This window comes from Clupea harengus, chromosome 20 (genome assembly GCF_900700415.2).
Source record: "Clupea harengus chromosome 20, Ch_v2.0.2, whole genome shotgun sequence".
Lineage (NCBI taxonomy): Eukaryota > Metazoa > Chordata > Actinopteri > Clupeiformes > Clupeidae > Clupea > Clupea harengus.
In genome coordinates, this window is record NC_045171.1 from 10976958 (window position 1) to 11000313 (window position 23356).

The following is a 23356-nucleotide window of genomic DNA, read 5'->3' on the forward strand; positions in this document are numbered from 1 at the left end:
ATATCATAAGCCTCCTCTTATTCACAGTTCTATAGTGTTTGCATTTGATGGCAGCCATGAAGAGATTTCCCTTTGCTTAATTGCACCCCCTCAGGCCTGGAAGAGCATTAATTATAAGTGAATGCCATTAGCTACAGGCTAATAAGGCTAACGGTAATTATACAGTAACATGGAGCAATCCCACTGATCATCCCTCTTATCCATGTACTTCAAAAGAGCCCTGGCAAATGATACAATTAGGAGAGCAAAAGAGCTCTGCTTCAAACACCAGCTTCTGGCCCCCTCTGTGGGACTCTTCCCAGCCAAGTGCCCTTTACATCTCTTTCTCTCTCTCTCTCTCTATCTCTCTCTCTCTCTCTCTCTCTCTATCGCTCTCTCTCTCTCTGTCTATCTTTCTCTCTCTCTCTTTCTCTCTATCTTTCTCTCTCTCTCTCTCTCTCTCTCTCTCTCTCTCTACCTCCCACTCTTTCATGCATATCTCACATTCCTCCACCTGAAGCCAAGCATGTTTGCCAATGCTGAGATGTCTCCATGTGCAGTCAACCAAGCGCCATATACCTCTCTCTCTCTTTCCTTTTTTTTCTCTTTCTCTCTCTCTCTCTCTCTCTCTCTCCATCTCTCTCTCTCTCTTTCTCTCTCCACCTCCTACTCTTTCATGCATATCTCACAGTCCTCAACCTGAAGCCAAGCATGTTTGCCAGTGCTGAGATGTCTCCATGTGCAGTCAACCAAGCCCCATATACCTCTCTCTCTTTCCTTTTTTCTTTCTCTTTCGGTCTCTCTCTCTCTCTCTCTATCTCTCTCTACCTCCCACTCTTTCATGCATATCTCACAGTCCTCAACCTGAAGCCAAGCATGTTTGCCAATGCTGAGATGTCTCATTTCCACTCCAACATCTTCTCCATGTGCAGTCATGCTATGTGCTCCTCCTTGAGAAATGAGGAGTGAACTCCCTGACACAGAAGGAGGTCCAAAAGCCAGGACTGGAAACTCTCACGCACTGAGCGTGAGAGTCACGAAATAGACACAGATCTCACAAACTCACCCCACATATGCCTTTTCTTACACTAGGTTGCCTAAAAACAGGAGAAGACATACGGTACCAGTCAAACATCTGGACATGCCTAGTGTTAGCAGCTAGCATTAGCTGCTAATTGTTATTCCCTAAAGAAGCAGACAGTAACTATGGTACTCTGTGCCTGATGTGCTGGTGTCTTAATGCATACGGAGGGAAATCGAGGAGACTTCTGGAAAGGTAAAGTGAATTATGTATCATCTGAAGTGCTGAATAAATATTAGTATTAGTCTTCTAAATTTGAGTCGGGTGGGGGGGGGGGCTCATCCTGTATAACAACAAACCCCCCCCACCCAACACACACACACACACACACACTGTGAACACATTTCACTCCAAGCTGAACTCAAAAGTTGGCAGCTCTGCGAAAGCTTTATCTCCAGTAAAAAGTAAAGTAAAGCCATTACCTCTCCACTCAGGGCACTGACAGAAAGCCAGGGGGATTTATAGTAATACCCGGCTCCTCTCATCTCCTACCATCTTTCCTTTAATATATCCATTGTCTGATAAAATGCCTGCAATGGCAGGAGGGAAATGACATGAACCCCTGGCTTCTCAGGAAAGATTAAAGACAGATCTTCTCAATTCATTCTCAAAAACTGAGAATTACTCAGATGAGGGGAACATTTCTTTGCAGAGAACTTCTTTGGATGTGATGTGTGCAACCCATGTGTGTGTGTGTGTGTGTGTGTGTGTGTGTATTTAGGTAGCATAACTATAGGTACATAGATATACAGTACATAAAACACACAGTGTTTCAATTTGCAGCTAGGTTTGCTGGTGTGTGCCTCTCTCTCTGTTTGTGTGTGTGTGTTTGTACGTATGTGTGTGTCTGTGTGCGTGTGCGTTTGCGTGTGTGTATCTGTTCATGTTCAGTGTCTTTGTATGTTTATGGTGACACTGGTTGGAAAATGTGTGGCATGTTGTGTCTAGTTTCCATAGAGCCATTGGGGGGTGCGTGTGACCACTTGCCACGGAGTCCTCTGTTGATCAGCTGGTTGTCTGGGACCATGTGGTTGTCTGTGCTACTATAATTAAACATATGCCACAGTATGTGTGTACCTCCATGGGGAGAAGCAACAGAGCCACGATCAAAGGATCTCCGGTCAGCAAAGGCCTGTGAAGGGTGTCACAGCGCATGTTCCATGAAGTCATATTTATTCATTAAGTATTATACCTAATGATTGGGTATCAAAGTCAAAGTCAAAGTGTTTGTTGTCACATGCACCAAATAGCTTAGCGTCATCAGAGCAGTGAAATTCTTATGACCTGCCAGGCAACATCTACGCAGTAGACGGGCATACAAGATAAAAAATAACATATAACATAATAACAACAATTTATGATGTTGGGTACTGACATGCAGACAGAGACATTGATGGCTATAAATGACTGAACAGCCCTGAAGCTGTTACTACACTAATTGTCTCAAAAATGAGCGTGAACTAAAATGACATGCAGCATGATGTTCAGCATTTACTCAAACATTCCTCAAAAAGTCCTAACACTCCTCATTATCATCTACATTTTCATTAAATATCTGCTTGAAAAACATCTCACAAAAATCGTGTGCTGCAAAAAGTTGTTGTTGGTGATGGTGTAGAATCTGATGGTGTAGAATCTGATTGTGTAGAATCTGATGGTGTAGAATCTAATGGTGTAGAATCTGATGGTGTAGAATCTAATGGTGTAGAATCTGATGGTGTAGAATCTGATTGTGTAGAATCTGATGGTGTAGAATCTGATGGTGTAGAATCTAATGGTGTAGAATCTGAAGGTGTAGAATCTGAAGGTGTAGAATCTGAAGGTGTAGATTCTTATGGTGTAGAATCTGATTTAAGACTGATGGAATGGATGCACCTGCACAGGGAACATTGTTCTAAATGATAGTGTGTACTTGTCCTCTACTGCTGTTAATTAGTCTAAAAGGGTAGGTGTTGTGTGACTGTACCCTGAGGAAAAGCAGCCACCCAAACTGCGGGGCTAAGTGACCACAGCTCCAATACAGAGGGAGAGATCAAGCCAGAGGGACCCAGAGACAAGGATGCCAGTGCGGGGTAGTGGTCTTCTGGGATGCTGGGAGTCGTTCTTTTGGTTGGGTCACCCCACAAACCAAAAGGCAATAGTACACACTCATAGAATAGGAGAAACTCACATATAATACTTTCTCAATTAGCACTCTTTTCTCTAATGCTGCCTCTCTCTGTGTCTCTCTCTGTTTCTCTTTCTTTCTTTATCTCTCTCTCTCTCTCTGTCAGTCAGGCTGCTTCATGGCTGGCTTCCATATACGTATAAAAATGCTCATACGAAACTATAAATCCACGCCTGTCTTTTCTCACTTTCCCTCTCCATATCTGTCTCGTGAGCAGAGAGCCACCGCAGCACGCCTGCTTCTCCATTCCTGCTCCAGAAAAATAGATTGAGAGTGATTCGCTCAGCTGCCCTTTCTCTCCCTCCGTCCCCTCCTCTCTCTCTCCCCCTTTCTTTCTGTCTTTCTACTCTCTTTCCTCCTCATCTACCTAATTAGGTAATCTTCACAGTAACCTTGTAAATATGACATATAGTTTTTTTTTTTTTTTTTTTATATCTGGAAAGTTCTATGGTGGTGCTGTATGGTTTAGTGCATTAGCGCTGTACGGGTCTGTTTGGGTCTCTTCAGTATCCCTGTGAGACTCGGGGTTATTGCGTGGGTACTTTAACGGTTATAACCGTCCTTTATTGAGTCTGCCTACAGTGTGAACATCAAACAGTATGATGTGTACTGCGCAAGCTGGTGGGAAATTACATTTCTTATCAGACTGGAGCCAGAGATGTGGAATAAAGGGGTGTCGAAATTACAGATGAAGCACCAGGGGTCAGAGCTGGAGTGATAGATGGAGAGTCTGATAGGAATGCATCAAAAAATGGTATTTTGTTTTGATAGCTGTTTCAGTGTCAGCGTAGGCTGACGGAGTGATGTTGTAGAATGATGTGTTTAGTTACTAAAATAGGAGCAGCTTGTATTTGTCCCTGTTTGCTTCGTTGAAGATAGATGTCCTTTCGTCTCGCATGAAGCGGTCAGATTTGAAGACTAATGAGAGGTGTTTGCATACAGTTGGATGCATATACATACAAGCTATCTGCCAGCATTTTCTGCAGACCTCCCTGTGTGCTGCTGGCTTTGGTGCTACACTGTGGCATATGGTTAGTATTATTTCAGAGTCCAGTGTGTGTTGTCAGTGCAGTACTAGTCTTCCTTGCTGATCTCCAGTCAGCTTCAAGCCCCTGAGCTGGAGATATGTTTGCTTTTCTATTAAGGCATATTCAGGCTATGTAGGTTAGGGCGAGATGGATAGACTGAAATGGAAATAATAAATAATAAATAATAAAAAAGAAGGTGAGAAATGATTCCTCAGATGGCATGTTAGTTTCTCAAGGCTTTTTCTTTCATGAATGACAGCCGGGTAGAGAGTGCTGTTTGAGGGATAATGGGGTTCAGTGCTTGAATAGAAGGAGGACTGTTGTCATGTAGAGTCAGGAGAATGCATAATACAGTGTTGTCGAGAATATTCTCAAGGATATGCTGTATTTGAAAAATACACATTTACATGTCCTCCATATACACAAGTGTTTGTGTGGTGTCAAAACCCCACAGAATATATTACAGAGCCACTCAGGAAACTTTATGAAAGGAATGCCACAAAACAGATGCCAGGCCTCCCATTTAATTTGGTGCCGGCGGAAAAGAATCAAACAAACGGGGCACCCTTTGGGAGTGCAGCGTCCGCGGCGTACGCTTTGCCGTGCGGTCCCTAAAATGGAGATGATATTCTCTTGTGCTTACCAACCCCCCTGTCTCTCTGAATCCCTCTCCTATGTTCTGGGGTGATGGATGCCTGACAGAGCTGATGGACTCAAGGTCTGTGAGATGAAGTGCATCATGTCAGACAGACAGAGGGCAGAGGGGGGAACAGCAAGCCATTCACAGAGCTGAGTGGAGAATCAGAACCTCAAGTGAATATTCCTGAATATGGCTGGAGGCTGCAATATCCATGCCTAATCTATGTGTATTTATGTGAGTGAATATCGTGTGTAATTCTTATGTATAGCTGCGTGTGTGTGAGAGAGAGAGAGCAAAAGAGGGAGAGAGAGAGGGAATGTGTGATTATGCATGCGTGAGAGTGTGTGTATACTGAGGGGGGATGCGCAATACAGTAGAGATCAGCGCTCCACTTTGACACTGAGTCACTGATCTCTCCTTGTGACGGCTTAGTATGACGACAGCAACAAACTGAAAGAAAAAGAAAGAGAGAGAGAGAGAGAATGAGAGAGAGAGAGACGTGCTAAGTGGGAAAGTGTGTAATGAACAAAGTATGTGTGAGAGAGACGTAAAGAGGGAGGGGGAAGAGAGAGAGAGAGGAAGAGAGAGAGAGAGAGAGAGACAGGGAGAGAGGGAGGGGCATCAACAGTGTGGTGTAAGAAAGAGGGGAGACGTCGAGGAAGGCAGAGAGAGAGAATGAAGCAGAGGGAAGAGAAGGAGTGTGAGTGAGACCCTTCAAACACGTGACGGACTTCAACAGACACAGCCTTGTTTCCACGACGACAACATGGGTGCAGTGGTGGGCACATTGACCATGCAGACAAAGCAGAGGAGGCCGTCTAGGGGAGGTAAGACACACACACACACACACACACACACACACACACCCACACACACATACACACACACACACACTAACACACTCAATTAAGCACTCACAGTCTCCCACACATATTCAGATGTTCCTATGTTCATGCCAGTGCAGAAATATGGATGTCAATATGTACACACATAAGTCTTGCATGAAGTCAAAATATATAGAAAATATAGGGCATGTATACATTCATTTTCAGCACTACCAACTTCACCTTGAGTGGTATGACTTAAAGAGATCCTGATGTAAACATGTTGATGTTATCCTTTTAGTTCCATTGAAACCAGGAGAGCAGCAGAACACCGTCAGTCATCTGTTGAATGTCATGCTCACACTCATACTTACTCACTTTCTCTCTCTCACACACACACTCACACACACACACACACACACACTCACACACAAACAGTTCCTGTAAGTGCAGACTTGTGGAGAGTAAGTCAGGACAGTTGGGAGTAACAGGTGTGAGAGAATGAGAAACAGAGGAGCAGAACAGCAAAGCAAGTCTAGTCGCCTCTATGGCTACATTGTGCTTGAAAACATGCACGCATGTACTGCACTCGTGTGTGTATGCATGTGTTTGTGTGTAAGGTTGTGTGTGTGTGTGTGTGTGTGCCTGCGTAGTCTTGAGTGTGTCTACTCTATGCGTGGGGGTGTGACTGATGTCACGAGTGTGCACGCACAGGGGGTATTTATCACTCAGCTCACACACTCATTCTCTCCTCGCCTGTTACCTTGGAAGCAGGGTTGTCATGGCAACAGAAGATGGCAGTTTGGGGAGGGAGTGGGGGTGGGGGTGTTGTGTGGGGTGGTTAGCGTTGTTGGGTCACTGATGCCAAGAGGGTGGGTGGGAGTTCAAACACAGAGAGATGTACACATACACATAAAGTAAACAGAGGAAGTCAGAGACAGAGAAGGAGAAGGAAAGAACCAACATGGCGAGTGCGAGAGAGAGAGACTGAGAGGAACAAGAAAACAAGAGGTCCAGAGGAAGCCACAGGCTTGCCGCCTTCCTCCTCCAGGACGTGTTTCTCTTTGATGATGGTCCTTTTGTGTCGAGGCCATGCAACCTCTCTTTGTAGCTTGCGCTGCCTGTAGATCCATCAGTGACAACACAGCAGCTGCTGTTATTGGTTGCTTGTTCTGTTCTTGTGGCATGACTGGTTTCACTTTTCCAGGTGTATTCTATTCTCTTGCCACAAACTCATTTTTCAGGATAAGATTTTTTTGGCTCTAGAATCATATTCTACCAATAACTGGAAATCCACACAGAAGCGCTCGGTAGAAAGCTGACAATTTCGTACATAAACACCGTAAACACATTGTGGTGAATATCACAAAAGCGCCATCATCCTCGTGCAACACAGCATCTGTTAACTTCATGGTCCTCTGTATTCAGCTCTGGTGCAGCACACAGAAACCTTGCGCTCGTCCCTGAAGGGACCTCGTTTTCTCTGGAGAATGGAGGGGATTGTTGTACAGGAGAAAAGGAAGGATTGTGTGTATCCTTCAGAGCATGAAAGACCAGCTGAAGTTTGATTGCCCCTGGAGAGCCGGTGTGTGTGTGTGTGTGTGTGTGTGTGTGTGTGTGTGTGTGTGTGTGTGTGTGTGCGTGTGTGTTTGCGAACAGTGGGGGGGGGGGGAATCATTCACTCCCTGCGCAATGAGGGGAGAGGATTAGCTGGGCTTTGCGCTGAGGTGATGCTGAGAAAGCTCAGAGGACATGCTCTGCCCCCCAAACGGACAGACTGACGGACCAACGGCAGGGGAATGGATCCCCCCATCAAGTCGCGTGCCACCGAGATGCGGCTGGGCTGATCGATGAGCGATGTAATTGAATTAGACAGGGATGGCGACGGTGATGGAGGATCCGTTAGCCGTTATCGATCAGACAGTTTGTCCACGGTACCCATCTGGCACCAGGCCCTCCGAGGGCAACAGGAATGAACAGAATGCTCATCGTTCATTTGTGTTTGGCACCTACACATAAACACACATCGCAAAGGACGTGCAGGAGCCCTTCGGCGTCAGCTGGTTTTCATCCAATCATCTCTTCATCCAATCATCTCTTCATCCATTCATCTCTCACATCCAAGGACAAACTGAATAATGAATGAAAAAATGAAAAAAATGGATGGATGGATGGATGCATAGATGGATGGATGGGATAGAATCAGATGAGTCACGGCTTTCATCCAATCCGGTCGATACCTGTAGGGAATAAGGTGTTCCTATTGAAATGACTAAGCACATCCCAGTGGCATCAGACCCCCTTAAAGATTCATTCTGCTTGGCAGGTGGGGGTCTCAAGAGGCCCTTGGTGCCTTCCATGCCTTCATAAATGATGGAAAGTGATTTCTGTGATTTCTGAGTTTATTCATGCAGAAATATCACACAGGGGTGTACGTGTTTCTGTGTGGATTTTAGAGTCAGTGTTTACCATTACTCTGAAGTGTGTTTATGGGTGGTGTAAATAGACTGTGACACTGGGGGGGGGGGGGGGGTGTAACTTATTTTGAATATTCACTGTGACAGGAAGTGAATGTCATTTCATTTTTTAATTGCTTTTTTTCATCCAAATTATATAACCGTGTGTCACCGCGGTGACGTTAACTGTGTTGCAGATTTGCAGATTCTTATTAGTCATACAGCGTATTCCTCCTTTTCCGGCTGCTCTGTCGTTATGTCACTGACTTTTGGTGTATTTTTGTGATGTTTTTTTTGTCTTGGTGGGTGATGGTGATGTTGCCTGGAGGGTGTCTGATGCTGCTGCGTTCTCCTTAATCTTGTTGTCCTCTGCCTGCTACACTCACACAACAACGTGTGGAGTTTCATGGTGGGTCATGGAGATGTGGTGTTTTATGAAGAGATACTGCCATCTCCAACGCTTATTGTGAACCTTCCTCTCCCTTTGTTGTCCTCGGCCAAAAGGCTAGCTGTTTGGAGGGGATAGTCTCCAAAGCGTGTCACTTTATGCCGTGCTATGGTGTTTAGAAACACAAGCTGGACTGTTAAAGTGCAGTGGTCCCTGAAATGGGAGTATGACAGCATTTCCCTGCCAAATCTGTGTTTGTGCTGAATGTGTGTGTGTGTGTGTGTGTGTGTGTGTGTGTGTGTGTGTGTGTGTGTGTGTGTGTGTGTGTGTGTGTGTGTGTGTGTGTGTGTGTGTGTTGTGCACGTGTGCTGTGTGTGTAATATGTAATGTGGGGGTGTTTTTTTGACATAGCTTGCTGTTTTTGTTTCCAGAGCTCTGAGCAGCGAGCCGGGTGTTTTTGCTTCTCCGACGAGTTTCCCTGCATGACTTCGGGGGCTTTTTCGCCTGTAATTTGTCCTCTTTGATTGCGGCGGCAGTGGCAGCGGAGCTTTTTCTCTGGTGACTGTTTGAGAGGTTCTCCATCTTCCCATCACCCCTTCCCTCCCCTCCTCTCCCTCTCCCTCTCTCTCCCCTCCTCTCCCTCTCCCTCTCCCTCTCCGTCTCTCTCTGTTCCACTATTTTCCTTTCTACTCCCTCCATCCCTGAGCAGCCTGCAGCCACAAGTCTTAATTTTCACTGTCTCTCGCTCTCTGCCTATCTTTCTTTCTGTCTTATACACACACACACACACACACACACACACACACACACACACACACACACACACACACACACACACGCACACAGCCTCTCTCTTGTCACTCCTCTTCTCTATCAATCCTGTATCTCATCATCACCCTCTCTTCCCATCACTCTCACCTTTGTATCCTTCCCTTAAGCCATCCCTCTCTCCAATCTTCACCTCCATATTCTTCCCTTAAGCCATCCCTCTCTCCAATCTTCACCTCCATCAGCTCCCATCCCCCATTCCCCAGCTTCTGCTCTTCCTATTTAATCACCCTTTACCTCCTATCATCACTCGTTTGTGTGTTCTCTCTATCTTTTCTCGTCACTTAGCTTCTGCCTTCCTGTTTTGCGCTTCCTCTGTCTGTCTTATATTCATTATGTCTGTCCTCTCTTGCCCTCTCTCACCCCATATCCCTCTCTCCCTTCTTCCTTTGTGCTGCAATGGTGACAGGAGTTATGTTCATTGGTGTGGAAGTGCTTATTAAGTCATTTCTCTGGGACAGTCTCAGTGGGGTCATTTGTGGCGTACGTGTACTCGCGAGTGTGTGTGTGTGTGTGTGTGTGTATGTGCACTTGCGAGTGTGTGTGTGTACGTGTGTACGTGTGTGTGCCCTGTCAAGTCAAGTATGTGGTCTAAGTGCTGTTAACAGAATAGCATGATCTGTGTTCTGGACAGTGACGTTACAATCAGAACATGCGTCGTGTCCTTCACTGTGTCGAGCTGAGTCACATGGTCTCCTGCCATCAGCCTATTCATTAGTGCATGTGCATCATAGATTGCTCATGTTCTTTTCTTTCGAAGAGTTGTTTAGTTCATGTCTATCAGCCTGTCTGCCTGTCAGTTTTTGTCCATTTGTCTTCTTTTGTTCTGTGTGTGTATGTGTGTGTGTGTGTGTGTGTGTGTGTGTGTTTGTGTGTGTGTCTGTGGGTGTGTGTGTGTGTGTGTGTGTGTGTGTGTGTGTGTCTAAGGGTGTGTGTGTGTGTGTGTATTTCCGTTTGGTGCCCCCTGGTCTGTAAACCTTCAGGCTAGACTGGGTCTTACTCATGCAGAGCCTGAACTACTAGCAGTACACTGCTGTGCTGATGAGACCTTTTCCTCCAACAGATGTTTTGTTTACACACTGGTCTCAAATCAGCTTCTCTCAGACACATTCTCTTTTCTTCTTTCCCTCTCAATCAATACAATTTTGCTAAATACATTTTGTGGCATTTTGTCATTTTCTAATCCATGTCTGCTTTCTCCGATTAAAATACTTTATTAGCTCCATCTTTCATGAGGAAATGAAAATGACAGTAACCTTTTTTTAACGCGTTTATGCAGAAATTGCACAAAAATGAAACCCATGCGTTCGTCTACTCCAGTTGTTACACAATCCTTATCACTGCTCGCTAAGCCCCTGCAACCCGCCCTTGCATGCCTTACTTCCCTGCTCAATGAGCGTCACACTTGACAGAGAGCAAACAAGGCTCTCAATCTGTCAGCCGACACTTAATGAGCAGCGATTGATTTGTGAACATCTGTGTGTGTGTACTCCAGTAATTAGCTAACGTATGGCATTGACACGGGGCCTCTGTTAACCTCAGGAATGACGGCAATGCAGTTAAAGGTATCTGTGTAAAACTGATGAACCCCCCACCTTTAATGCCTAGCCAGTGTGACATCCGGCGCTGTAATTCAATTTGAGCGTTTCCAGAGGCAGGGAATCGTTCATCACCCAGATGTATGACCTTTTCAACTGCTGGAGAAAAAGTATTCTATTGATGAGTGTTCCTGGACAGCCTTTAGGAAATTACAGGGCCAGCTCCATAATTCATGCATTCAAGACGTTCTGTGGAGACTACTCTTTGGTCGATAAATTTGCCTTCCTCTTTGCATTGTACAGACTACTAGGTTTAGCCGTAGCTTGTTAAACTCGGAATGTTAAAAGCCATCGGCTACAGAACCGGAAAAATAGCTAGAGCTGGAGGTTTTTCCCCGGCCTCCTGCAGAAACATTCAACTGTCCTCTTTTTAAATGTATCGTGACAAACTGAATATGCTCTGTGGGGCTAGATAATTTGTTATGGTGGACAGAGATGTCGAGAATGAAATGGTTGATAATCTTAGAGTATAATATGCTTAGGATATGTGCATCATCCTATTGCAAAAAGTGTGTCTCGATAATACTATGACAGAAACATTAAGAAAGCGAAGGCAGCTGGCATTAGCTCACTAACCACTCTGTTTAACCAGCACAGTTTCCCTGTTATAAAACTGCATTCATCACCTACCTTCCTTCAAGCCACATGAACATACAGTACATACATCAATTTTACGAAGGGTGTTTTTCTCTTAGACGCATCTAACTAATCTAATCAAACAATGATCAGGTGCGATTAAAGTGCTCCAAATTAAGCCCCAGATCACAAAGGGTGATTATCCAAGAGGCGTTTAAATGTCACCTATGATTAAATGATGATGAGAAAGTTTAGACATCCGTAAGGGCTTGTTTGACAGGTTTCTAATGCAGTTGTCTGGGCAGTTGGGTAAGTAGTACAGTTCTAAAGCTCAACTCGGCAAACACTCACTGGCAGAGCATTTGCCCTGTTATGTTTAACAACTGTTTAAGGCATTGGTCATAAAAACACAGACCACACACCATTCGTAAATATGGCCTACGTTCTTGAACAGAATACACCAACAGATTGCTCTCATGTCGACCAAAAATTCAGTTTTGTTTTGGAGACACAGACAATGTGTGTGTGTGCACCCCTGCACAGGAGACACTGGCTGATGTTGAGTGACTATGGAGATGTAATGATGACAACAGAGATCTCTATGTATAGATATATGTGTGTTCTTGTATAGTTTGTATAACACAATTCAGTCACAATTTCCTGTTTTTATTCCCATGTCTGATTCATGCATTTCCTGTTTGTGACCCTCAACTGCTGCTGAGCAATCACACTTCACATTTTCTCGTGGAAATGCATCCGGAGTTTATTCTGTTCCTTTGGGCTGTGTGCTTAGTGCCGTGATCGATATTCCTCTATGTGTTCCTCTGCGGGCGTGCGCGTGTGTGTGTGTGTGTGTGTGTGTGTGTGTGTGTTGTGTGTGTTGTATGTGCTTTGCCTTGTAATCATTGATAAACTGTGCCATGACAGAGCCTCCAGGGGACTGAACTAAGAGAGTATGAGAGGCCATAGTTGAGATGTTCTCCGTAAGTGCCTATCAAACTAGGGATCTTTTCGCTGTTCCGTCGCTGGAAATTTCTCTGACTCCTTGAACAGACCCGTGTGTACATTAATCCGCTCCGGAGAGCCCTTACTGATAATAGCACAGTGGCAAAAAAAAAAGAGCCAAGCCAGACCACTCATCACCATGGTAATACACAGATTATGCTAATTCAGATTATGCAAAACAAGAAGGGATTACTGAGACGAATGAGACGTGCAGCTCCAGAGGAGAGACAAAAAGAACGGCAGAGTGAGCAAGGACAGAGGGGCTGAGACGGAGAGGGAAGAGGGAGAGAGGAAAACGGAGAGAGAGGGAGATGGTAAGAGGGAGACAGAGAGAGAGTGAATGGGGGAAAGTAATTCTGATATCTGGAATAACACAATTGGTGGAGAGGTTGGAGGAGCAGGCAGATGTAACACACACACACACACACACACACACACACACACACACACACACACACACACAGTTATATATATATACAGAAGAAAGAGATAACTGAGTTGTAAAGTGCCCATTTTATTGGTTCAAAAATGAATAGTCCACCATCTAGACAAGAAAAGGAAAAATAGACGACAAAATACACCAAAACAAGCCTTCACAAATGACTGTCCATTCCCATCAACAGCACACAAGACATTCTGAATTCTGAATGCCCCAAAAGCCTTGAAACACTATTAGGCTGTCCAACAGCTACAAATATGTGCACTCAACCCTGTGTCATGCAGCCAGCTCCCTGAAACTGCCAATGCAATCAATAAATCCCTGCCTGTGCGTAGACTCCCTTGGCATCCGTATGGATAATCTTGCTATCCCCAACAGAAAAGTCAAAATAACCACAACGCAGTTTCTCCAAACACTGTACACTGGTGCCCAGAGACACAGTTCAGTTGTGAAGGCTTGCACTGACATTTAAAACACAAATCAGGTGAAAACAGAAAGAAGTTAGCTCATCTCAGACTATATATATATATATATAAAAGCAAAAACAGACCACCACAATAGAAGAATCAATGTGTTCATCTGTCTGTTTATTGCTGTAGCTCCATGCACAACCCTCTACTGAATGTCTGCTACCCACCTTTCAAGCAGGAGCTTCTAAAGGTTCCAGCACCTGCCTCTGAGGAAAGAGATAAACCATCTTATGTGAGGCCACATGTCTGGGTCACGTGCCTGGGACATCGTCAGAGATGTCATACAGCGTTCTTTTCCCCACCACTCTGACCTACTCTGGTTCTTTTCCCTACCACTCTGACCTACTCTGGTTCTGAGTTTTGCAAAGGACAGAGTAGCTATCTTGCTGTGGCAGTCACATTAAAGACTAACATATTCATGTCCTTTTTCCTATTCCCCAAAAAGCTTCTACTTAAAACAGACTCAGTAAAATCAGGATAGAGAGAAAGTGAAAGAGAGAGGGAGAGAGAGGGAGAGGGAGAGGAAAAGAGAGAGAGAGAGAGGGAGTTGGTCAGACAGATAGAGAGAGAGAGAGAGAATTTTGTGTGATACAGTGCCAGAGGTTGTTCTGCATGAATGCATCTCAACAAAAAATAACATGCTAAAGCAGCACAGACAGCAACACTTTGCTTTAGCACTTTAATACAGCAACACCTTATATACTATATAGCATATGTTGTGGAGAAAGATGTACCAGTCCCTATACATCACTCTGTACATCACTTGCTCTCTGCCCCTTTGATGGTTTTCATGATATGGGTCTGTCCCCATCTAGTGGTAGACACTAGATGTCATTGTTGACTGGTTGTGTGTTGTCTGTATAGGCATGATGCACAATGAAAAGAATGGGAAAGTATTCACTGTCACATTTACATTTATTAACACTCATACTTTAAAGTAACACTATGCAACAATTTGACATGAGGATTACATATGGTCATGTGAAGGACAGCTAAACACCTGTGTCTTTCCCACTAGCCATCCAGGATATGCCTTATGTAGTTCTGTGTTCACCCTGCAAAAATGGAAGAAAAGCTTTCACAGCATGACATTGCCAGCTATACTGCCAAAAGACACCAGTTAGTGTGTTGGTAAGCTTCTATCAGTGCCAACTGGGCTGTTGGTGGTGTTTGCAAGGTTTTTGCATGCCTTTTAGGTAGTTAGCTTGCTAGTTTTGGAACATAACTACCTATTGCTGCTTTAAGCATTAATGCATTCTACGTGTATAGATAGACATTTGACAAAAACCCCGAGAGTGATAATGCTGTCACAACCAAAAATATATTGCTGGTTAATTGAGCAAATTCTAAATCCGATTGAAAAATGGATGCAGAAAGAAACCAAATAGAAATAGTGGCCTGAATGAATGTTAAGTTGCCAGGCACTGTTAGTGTGCTCTTGTATTACTGCTGTGAAAGTTGTGAAAATCATTTTGATGGAATACTCATACAAAATCAAACTGTGCGTGCAAATAGTGCTAATACATCTCTGATAACAGCCAGAATACTGGTAAATATGGCAGCAGTAGACAGGAATATCTGTAAGTCACCTCAATAGACGGAGGCTTTAGGTGAACTCACAGGTTGAACTTGAGCTCTGTTAATGAGCTTCATCTATCAAACCTTAGAGGGGGGTGTTTGTGATGGTGTCACAATGTCTTTCATGTTTTATTTGAGAGAATACATTTATAAAATATATCAATAAACCAATCCAGTATTCATATTTTAGCACAACTCTATAGAGTAACATTCATCAGAGGTTTGCTGAAATTGCTCTGGCATCCATTTTGTCCCACTGTTGTGTAGAAACAAGGTGAGTGTCTCATTGTTCTCCACCCTGCTGTGAGCTGTACCTGGGATCAAAACACTCCAGGGATAGTTGTTTTTCTGGGACTGTCAAGGACACACACACACACACACACACACACACACACACACACACACACACACACACATTCATACTCCACCTAGTTCAGTCTTCTTACACAAAAAACACTCACACCACATTGCCTCTCTTGCTGTCTCTTTCTCTAAGAAAACTCATGTTGTTTCCTGAAGTTTAAATGTTTAACACCGATATAAATCACCACTCACTACCCTATAGGTATGTTGTGGAGAGTTAAGCTTTTGCTGGTGTTGGAGCCTGTGCATGATACAGTAAAGACGAGATCACATGGCCCTTGCCTGGTACAAGTAAAGAGAAGAAACCCAGACTGCATCTCAAAGGATACCTGACGAAGTTGACCCATGGGTGACTGTACTTTCAAAGACGAATACAGAAGCCATCATGCTGGAATCTGTGATGGAAAGAACGAGACAAAAGGGTAACCAGGTCCAAAAGGGTAACCAGGTCAGTCATGGTATGAAGTGAAGGTCAGAGAGAAGCGGGGAGGTAGAGGTGGTGGTGGTGGTGGTGGGTGTAGGGGGGGGGGGGGGGGTGGGGGGGTGGGGGGGGGGGGTGGTGTTGGCGTATATTTTTAAAATCCCAGCTGCTTCTAGAGACAGGGAGACAGATAAGCATTTATTTGGGGTGGGAGCCACAGAGCAGGTAGCTTTAGAGAAGAGGAGGAAGGAGAGGAGGAAGAGAAGAGAGGAGACTCCTGGACGAGTTACCTGGTCGGATGGGCTGAGTGAGGTTAGCAGAGGATGGAAAGAGAAGAGGGAGGAGGAGAAAGAGATGGGCTCCATACTCTATTCATCGTCTTACTTCTGTTTGCGGCACTCAAGCTCCTGTACCTGCTAGGGCTGATGGACAATGAGGGTGAGTTAGTTTACAGTCGAGTACAACATAGCTGAAACTCAACACAAAAGGTACTGTAGGACTGTAAAGTGAGAATACATTTGATAAAGATACATTTCGCTTAATACAAATCTGAGTGTGAACACACTCACTGTTTTTGTAATTTCTTGCAATTACTTTGACAACTTCCAGAATCGTTTAATTAAGAGTGAATAACTTGTTTCAACATACGTGTATCTGGGTCTAAATACTATTGTGAAAATGTATAGAAATATATACTGCTCATCTCATTCACTGAAAAAACAAACAGTTTGATGTCTTATATGCATCAAAATGTAAGTGAAGCAAATGTGTGAATGAGAATTTACTTAATGAGTCTATTTGATATTCAGCAATATTCCTTATAGATGGTTGCTTGCAGTTATTTTGTTTCTATTGAGTACGGCAAAGCTTTAAACAAAACCTTAAATCTTTGAACTTTGAATATCCTCACCTAACTAACTTCAGTGATCATATTCATGGGGAATGTTCTTAATTTAATTAATTCACTTGCTATTCCCTTCAAATGCACATTTCATTTACATTTCATCCCATTGTGAGATAACTGATCTGCCAACTACAAAGAAAACTGTTCATGCTCACAAATACAGTCATCACCGATAAACCAGTCTGAGTGTATATGAGTGCTCTACAGTGTAAAGCGACTGCACGTAGGTGTTAAACCAGCGGTGCACCATTGAATTATAATTACAAAATGGAGAGATCTTGTCTCCAGAGATCTTGTCTCCCTAATCCTCCCCACTCTATACGCATACTTATTTTCTTGTGGTAGTGAAATGCGTGCTGATCTAATTTAGTCTAGAGCAAACACTCAATATGGGCAAATACTGAAAGGATCTGTCATCCTGACAGTAAAGTATGAAAATGGACATCAAATAGCTTCACTAGCTCTAACTGATAGTAACGTGTCATGTGATTCAGGCGATGATGATTGTCATGCACACTGTGAGCTTGACCTTTGCACGTTGCTTTTACTCAGTGCTTTTTTTATTTGACCATTTGTCACAGGCAGATCAATTTGGCCAGAATATTTCTTTAAAATGGTTCATCTTGCAATGCAAGCAGGAGCCTTGACACGATCGATAAAAAAGCTCAGAAAGCCCTCGCCCTCACAGGTACTTGGATAGATGCTTGGTATTCTACCTGGATAACTTGTGTTTTCATGTTGTTCATCTCATTCGACATAGCCAGCCTATAATCTATATTATACATATAGTATACTTAAGATTGATGCGATTAATGAGGACGTGATTTTGTGCCACTGATTTTTTAAAGGACTAGCTTTGCACTGAAAGATGCCTCTTTAGATAGTAGGATGTGACAGTGGTGAAAGAGCAGTCAAACAAAAGTGTCACCAGCCTTGGCATGTGGTTGTGAGCTTCAGAAGATGCTGAGTTGATTGGTAGCCTGGACAATACAATGTTTTTTCACGTACTGTTGCATGATGTTGAATCCAGAATGACATCCTCAATCTAACGATCACAGTCATTTAGAGGCAGAAATGAATATATGTGTAATGGCTGTGCATCTGTGCTGAATGGGCGCAAGGGTGCATCCTCTTTGAGAGCACTTTAACCGTGCCCATACTGAGAGTGTTATTCATGGCCATGCTCTGTGTGGGTGGGAGTGTGTCCTTTGTAGTCCTTTCCGCTGTTCCTCTCTCTTTCACCTTCTGAGCGACTGTGTGTCCTCTGCTGTTTCTCCCCGGGAGCTGTGTGTAATGAGGTGTTAATGGTGGGATCAGTTGGGTTGGCGAGCCCTGGGACGGCACTCCCAGCCACAGGGGGGCTCCACTGATGGCCAGGGAGGTCACATAAAAGACTGTCTCTTTTCTCTTGACAAGAGAGAAACCATCTTTTCTCTCCAATCTCTCTCTACTTCTCTTTCTGTATATTTCTCTCTCCCTCTATCCGTTATCTAAAATGCTGGTGCTATAATTTCAATCTTCCTGAATAACCTGGTGAAGGTCAAATATTATGCCTCGACAAATACACTTTTTGGGTCAAACTATGGATTCTCCTCTAAAAACGATCAGACTATTCACTCTAATTACAGAGTCAACCACTGGTAGTCCACTCATTACTGTGTGTGGGTGTGTGTGTTTTACTGCAGATAAATGTGATGATGATCTGGAGATGACCATGGTCAACCACTGGTAGTCCACTCATTGCTGTGTGTGTGTGTGTGTGTGTGTGTGTGTGTGTGTGTGTGTGTGTGTGTGTGTGTGTGTGTGTGTGTGTGTGTGTGTGTGTGTGTTACTGCAGATAAATGTGATGATGATCTGGAGATGACCATGGTCTGCCACCGGCCCGAGGGCCTGGACCAGATGGAGTCCCAGACCAACTTCAACAAGAGGGAGCTGCAGGTGCTCTACCGCGGCTTCAAGAACGTACGTATGCACACTTGCCTTGGCTCTTTCACTCCTTCAGAGTTTTTCCCCTCAACTCCTTCAGTCATCGCTTCCTGCTACGACACTTTTCACCACATTATGCCTCTACGGGGCTGGTGTTGAGCAAATGCACCCCCCGCTTTGGAGCTAAGTTCTGCTGTTTCATAGTGTTTAAAAGGAGTTAGAAAGAGTTTTATGAAACTACAATTCTTTGCTGCATTATTGAACGGAGCATATTGTGTGCTCTTTTGACATGTTCAGTCCTGGAGTGCCTTTTTTGCCAACAAAGATTTCTTTGTGTACAAAGTGGTCTTTTTTCTTTAGCTCTTCTGTGAAAGCTGTGAAAATCTTCCTCTGTCTCTCTCACCCTTCTAGGAGTGCCCCAGTGGAATTGTCAATGAAGACACTTTTAAACAGATATACTCCCAGTTTTTTCCACATGGAGGTCAGTAGTGTGTTTTGCGTATGTGTCTGTTACACAAAAGTAAGTGATGTATTGAGTATACCATGACTAAGGGTGTTGTGAACATGCCTTACATGCCTATCGTCATGGAATATGCATGTTACATCATGACTTTTGAGTGTAGCCTATTGCTTTTGTAAGACAGTTGGCAGCGTTGACAAAATGTATGCAGGATTTGGGACCCCAAAACAGTTCAACTAAACTAAATGTGTCCATTGTTATTAAGCTGAAGCCTCTGCCATTAGTTCTATCTCAACCCACAGCAGCCAGTTGTTACTACTATGGACATACTGTATAGCCTGCCCGTCGTTAGTCTAAGGTAAATATAATGGACATATAGCCTGCCCGTTGTTAGTCTAAGCTAAATATAATGGACTTATAGCCTGCCCATTGTTAGTCTAAGCTAGCCTGGATACCAGACCGAACTTAGCCCCGCCCACAACATTTGAAGTCGGGAAGTTCGGTCTGGCGTCGCTCCATTAGGGAGAAATTATCTGCGAACAGAAATGGTCTGACCAATCAAAATTGTCAAGGCGGGCTTTATACGATGATGGACAGATGATCAACAGTAACGTAATCAACCACGTCAGCAACACACGGGTTGAATACGTTTTCAACAAACATAGCTGCCGCTGGAGAGCTAAAATGTATAGATTCGAGTCAATTTAGACATTGACAGTGCATTCGTTTTGAAAGAGGAACAGAGAAACGCGATCAAGGCATTTGTCAATCGAAAAGAAGTTTTTGCCTTCCTTCCTACGGGATCCGGTAAAAGTTTAATTTATCAGCTGGCCCAGGTCACATACTACGTTGTTCTGATTGGTTGTAGGTAACCAATTGAGCGAAGAGGCATTTTTTCTCCTGGTTCGGTTGAAACACGCCCCATAATCACAGCCCAATAGAGTGGTATCAGACTCATATTCTGACTAGAATTATGAGTATGACATCGTCAGGCTAAGTCTAAGCTAAAAATAATGGAAATATAGACTTTCCGTTGTTAGTCTAGGCTAAATATAATGGTTAAACTGGTGAGAATTCAGAGCAGTGTGTTGTGTACCACTGTATAAGTATTGATTGTATTGTAAAGAAGAACTTGAGAGCTGAATCACTTTGCACTGCCCTTCATTTTTCTCTCCCCCTCTCCTACTGTGCTCTTGTCTAGATGCCAGCACGTACGCACATTATCTATTCAACGCCTTTGACTCGGAGCACAATGGATCCATCAAATTCGAGGTAATCGCTTGGCAGCTCTTTCTCTGTCTGAAGCCTCTGACTCCTGCACTTTAATCTTTTTCTGACTTTGTCTGTAATCTCAGTGGCTCTCTCTTCCTCAGTCACAGCCTTTTGGTCCAGCAAAATGATTCATCAAAGATTGTTTATCTTCCTTTACACTCAACTATTTATCCCCTTAGTTTTCTTTCCTTCATGATATTTCTTGCTTTCTCTTTGAAAACTTTTTGTATTTCTCTGCTCTTCTCTGTGTTCCTCTCTCAGGACTTTGTAACGGCTCTGTCTATTTTGCTGAGAGGGTCGACGAGAGAGAAACTACAGTGGACGTTCAACTTGTACGACATCAATAAAGATGGCTACATAAACAAAGAGGTCTGTGCATTGTTTGTGAAAAGAAAGACAGAAAGAAAGAAAGAAAAGAATGAATGAATGAATGAACGAATTAATTAATTAATTAACAAATAATCGCCTGGACGGATCGACATGGCCTCTGCTGCCTCTAGTGGAAGTTTATTGATACCATTTGTTTTGATGGTGTAAACTGCAATCTCAATGTTTTGATGGGGACATATATTCTCACATGGAAATTGTTTTTCATTTCAATTGTTGTGGTTGCTTTAATGTGTGTTATTCAGGAGATGATGGACATCGTCAGAGCCATCTATGCCATGATGGGGAAATACACATACCCTGCACTGAAGACAGACACCCCCAGACAACATGTGGATGCTTTCTTCCAGGTCAAACATATGCACATATACACATACACACACACACACACACACACACATACACACTCACCCACGTACGCAAGCACGCACGCACGCACGCACGCACACAGACTCACACACACTCTCACACACTCTCACACACACACACACATACACCGATAGATGCATCCATGCATACCAGGCACATATTCAAAACTAATAAGAATACATTTCCCCCTAAATCTGATTTATTTCAACTGTTTGAGGAGAGTGTTGTCTGACGATGAGTTTAGACTGAATATAAGTGAAGAGCTCTCTTGAATGTACCATGCCGTCATCGTTTCTTTGCATCTTTAACTTTGCAGAAGATGGACAAAAATAGAGATGGGGTGGTCACATTGGACGAGTTCATTCTCTCGTGCCAAGAGGTGAGATTCCCTGTCCATTCAATTTCTTTTCCTATGTCAACTTGTCATATTTGTTTTGTATATTGTTTAACAAATGTCAGTATGCATGTGCCAGAATGTATGCAAATATTCAAGAAAAATGCAATTTTACTAAATCTTTCAGATTATATTTCTGAGCCTGTTGTTTAATTCATATCAGGTATTTTGCAACTGAACCAATACATTTCTTATGCACAATCCCTCTGAGCCTTTTCTTCTTTGATAATGGGTTAAGAGTATTACATAGGCTACACATGGTTCATTTTTGTTTCTTTAGTTTGCTTCGCCCTCTAGTGGTAGCTTCTTAAAAGTACATATGGGTAGAAGCCTGGCGTCTACATTGTGTGGGTTGTAATTAAAGTTCCTATTCCTTCTTTTTCCCCGTTTATCTCTCATTCTCTTCACAGGATGAAAACATCATGGACTCATTACAGCTATTTGAGAATGTAATATAAACAAAAAGAGGCACGGCGGAACAGAGAAACAGGAGTGGCAGGAGCACACAGATAGAAGAATTCAAAATGAGATCAGATGGTCGAACAACAAGCTGTGACAGAGAAAATTGACTCTGCTTGGCTGTCTTTCAACGGTGTCACTAACATCCCTGGCACAACACACAACCACATTACCATGGCAACAGTGAAGGGTGCAGGCCCAACCTTTATCAGCCCTGACCTTGACCCCCTCGTTCCTTCAAGCCTCTAAACCTGGTGTTTCAATTGGTCGTTTGCTGTGTAGTTGTTCTTTCACGTTATGCAACAGGGAACGTCATAGATGCCTTTCCACCGCAGACCCGAATGGTTTTGATCATGGAAGTGAACTATTGCAGGCTAATGTCATAATAACGTTATCACGCCGACACGCTTGCGCACAGCACTGCAGGATTGATTACTGTTCTCTCATTAGAGTAATTGTGTGTTGCATGATTTTAATGACGTTGGTTTTCACAGATTACCTGCTTCGTCCCGTGGTTAGCGTTCTTTCAAACACAACTAAACTCCAGCTAATCGTGTCTGGCCTAGTCCAAATCCTCCCAGTCCTTGATTAACATAGAGACTTAAGACAGCTGCCGCAGATCTATTACATGCAGGTCAAACCACCACTGACCTGGCATTCAGTATTTCCTATTATCGTTGCACTACTCCCTCATGTTCCTACTTTAGCAGCACGACATGGAAAGGGCCTGTGAGTCCGCTTTGGCACGATAACCGCTCGGTTCTACGGTGGAAAGACAGTTTCTCATTAGGACACAACAATGGTTTGTCTGGAATTTTTTTTATATCCTACCTGTATTGGAGACAATCATATACCACTCTTTACATGCAGATTAATTGAATTTGATGTGACCCAAACAGTACCGAACCTGTAGGGCTACTGCCTTCTCTTCGTCAGTGTGTCCTCTGCTCCAAGATTGAAACCACTCCTACGGTCCAGTTGCAACGTCCCGTGTAAATATTGCCCCCCCCCCCCTCCCTATTTCTTGACCATGTTCAGTGTGTGTCCTAATTATTAGATGTGTCTCTGCTGCAGTGTGTATCTGCTGTTGGCCTGTGCTTGTAGTTGTGACATTTGCCTTGGATTTAAAACCTTGGATTCTTCGTCTGATATCCGTCAGCCTGTCTCTGTATTGGTCTGTTAGTCTGTCTGTCTTAGTTTACAGGAGAGAACTGCACTGGGCCAGCCGAACTGTGTGTGCGTGCGTGTGTGCGTGTGTGCGTGAATGATTCAATTTAGGCTCTCGTTCTGAAGTATTGTTTCTTGTTTCTTGTTTGTCCCTTGACAAAACTTCTGTGCCAACAC

General features: G+C 43.7%; 1 protein-coding gene across 3 annotated transcripts in view; it reads left to right on the forward strand.

Annotated features, from left to right (window-relative positions):
* Positions 1-23237, forward strand: part of LOC105903527 (Kv channel-interacting protein 1) — a 25886-nt gene extending 2649 nt beyond the window's left edge. For 2 of the 3 annotated variants that reach the window (XM_031587370.2, XM_031587371.2), the window contains exons 2-8: positions 18583-18707; positions 19083-19152; positions 20333-20403; positions 20665-20772; positions 21036-21140; positions 21476-21538; positions 21964-23237. In XM_031587370.2, the coding sequence (XP_031443230.1) occupies positions 18583-18707; positions 19083-19152; positions 20333-20403; positions 20665-20772; positions 21036-21140; positions 21476-21538; positions 21964-22011 (590 nt within the window). In that variant the 3' untranslated portion in view covers positions 22012-23237. Of the gene's footprint in view, positions 1-5527; positions 5723-18582; positions 18708-19082; positions 19153-20332; positions 20404-20664; positions 20773-21035; positions 21141-21475; positions 21539-21963 lie in introns of those variants that run through there. The other variant, XM_031587369.2, reaches the window with a different exon arrangement.
* Positions 23238-23356: the final 119 nt, after the last annotated feature.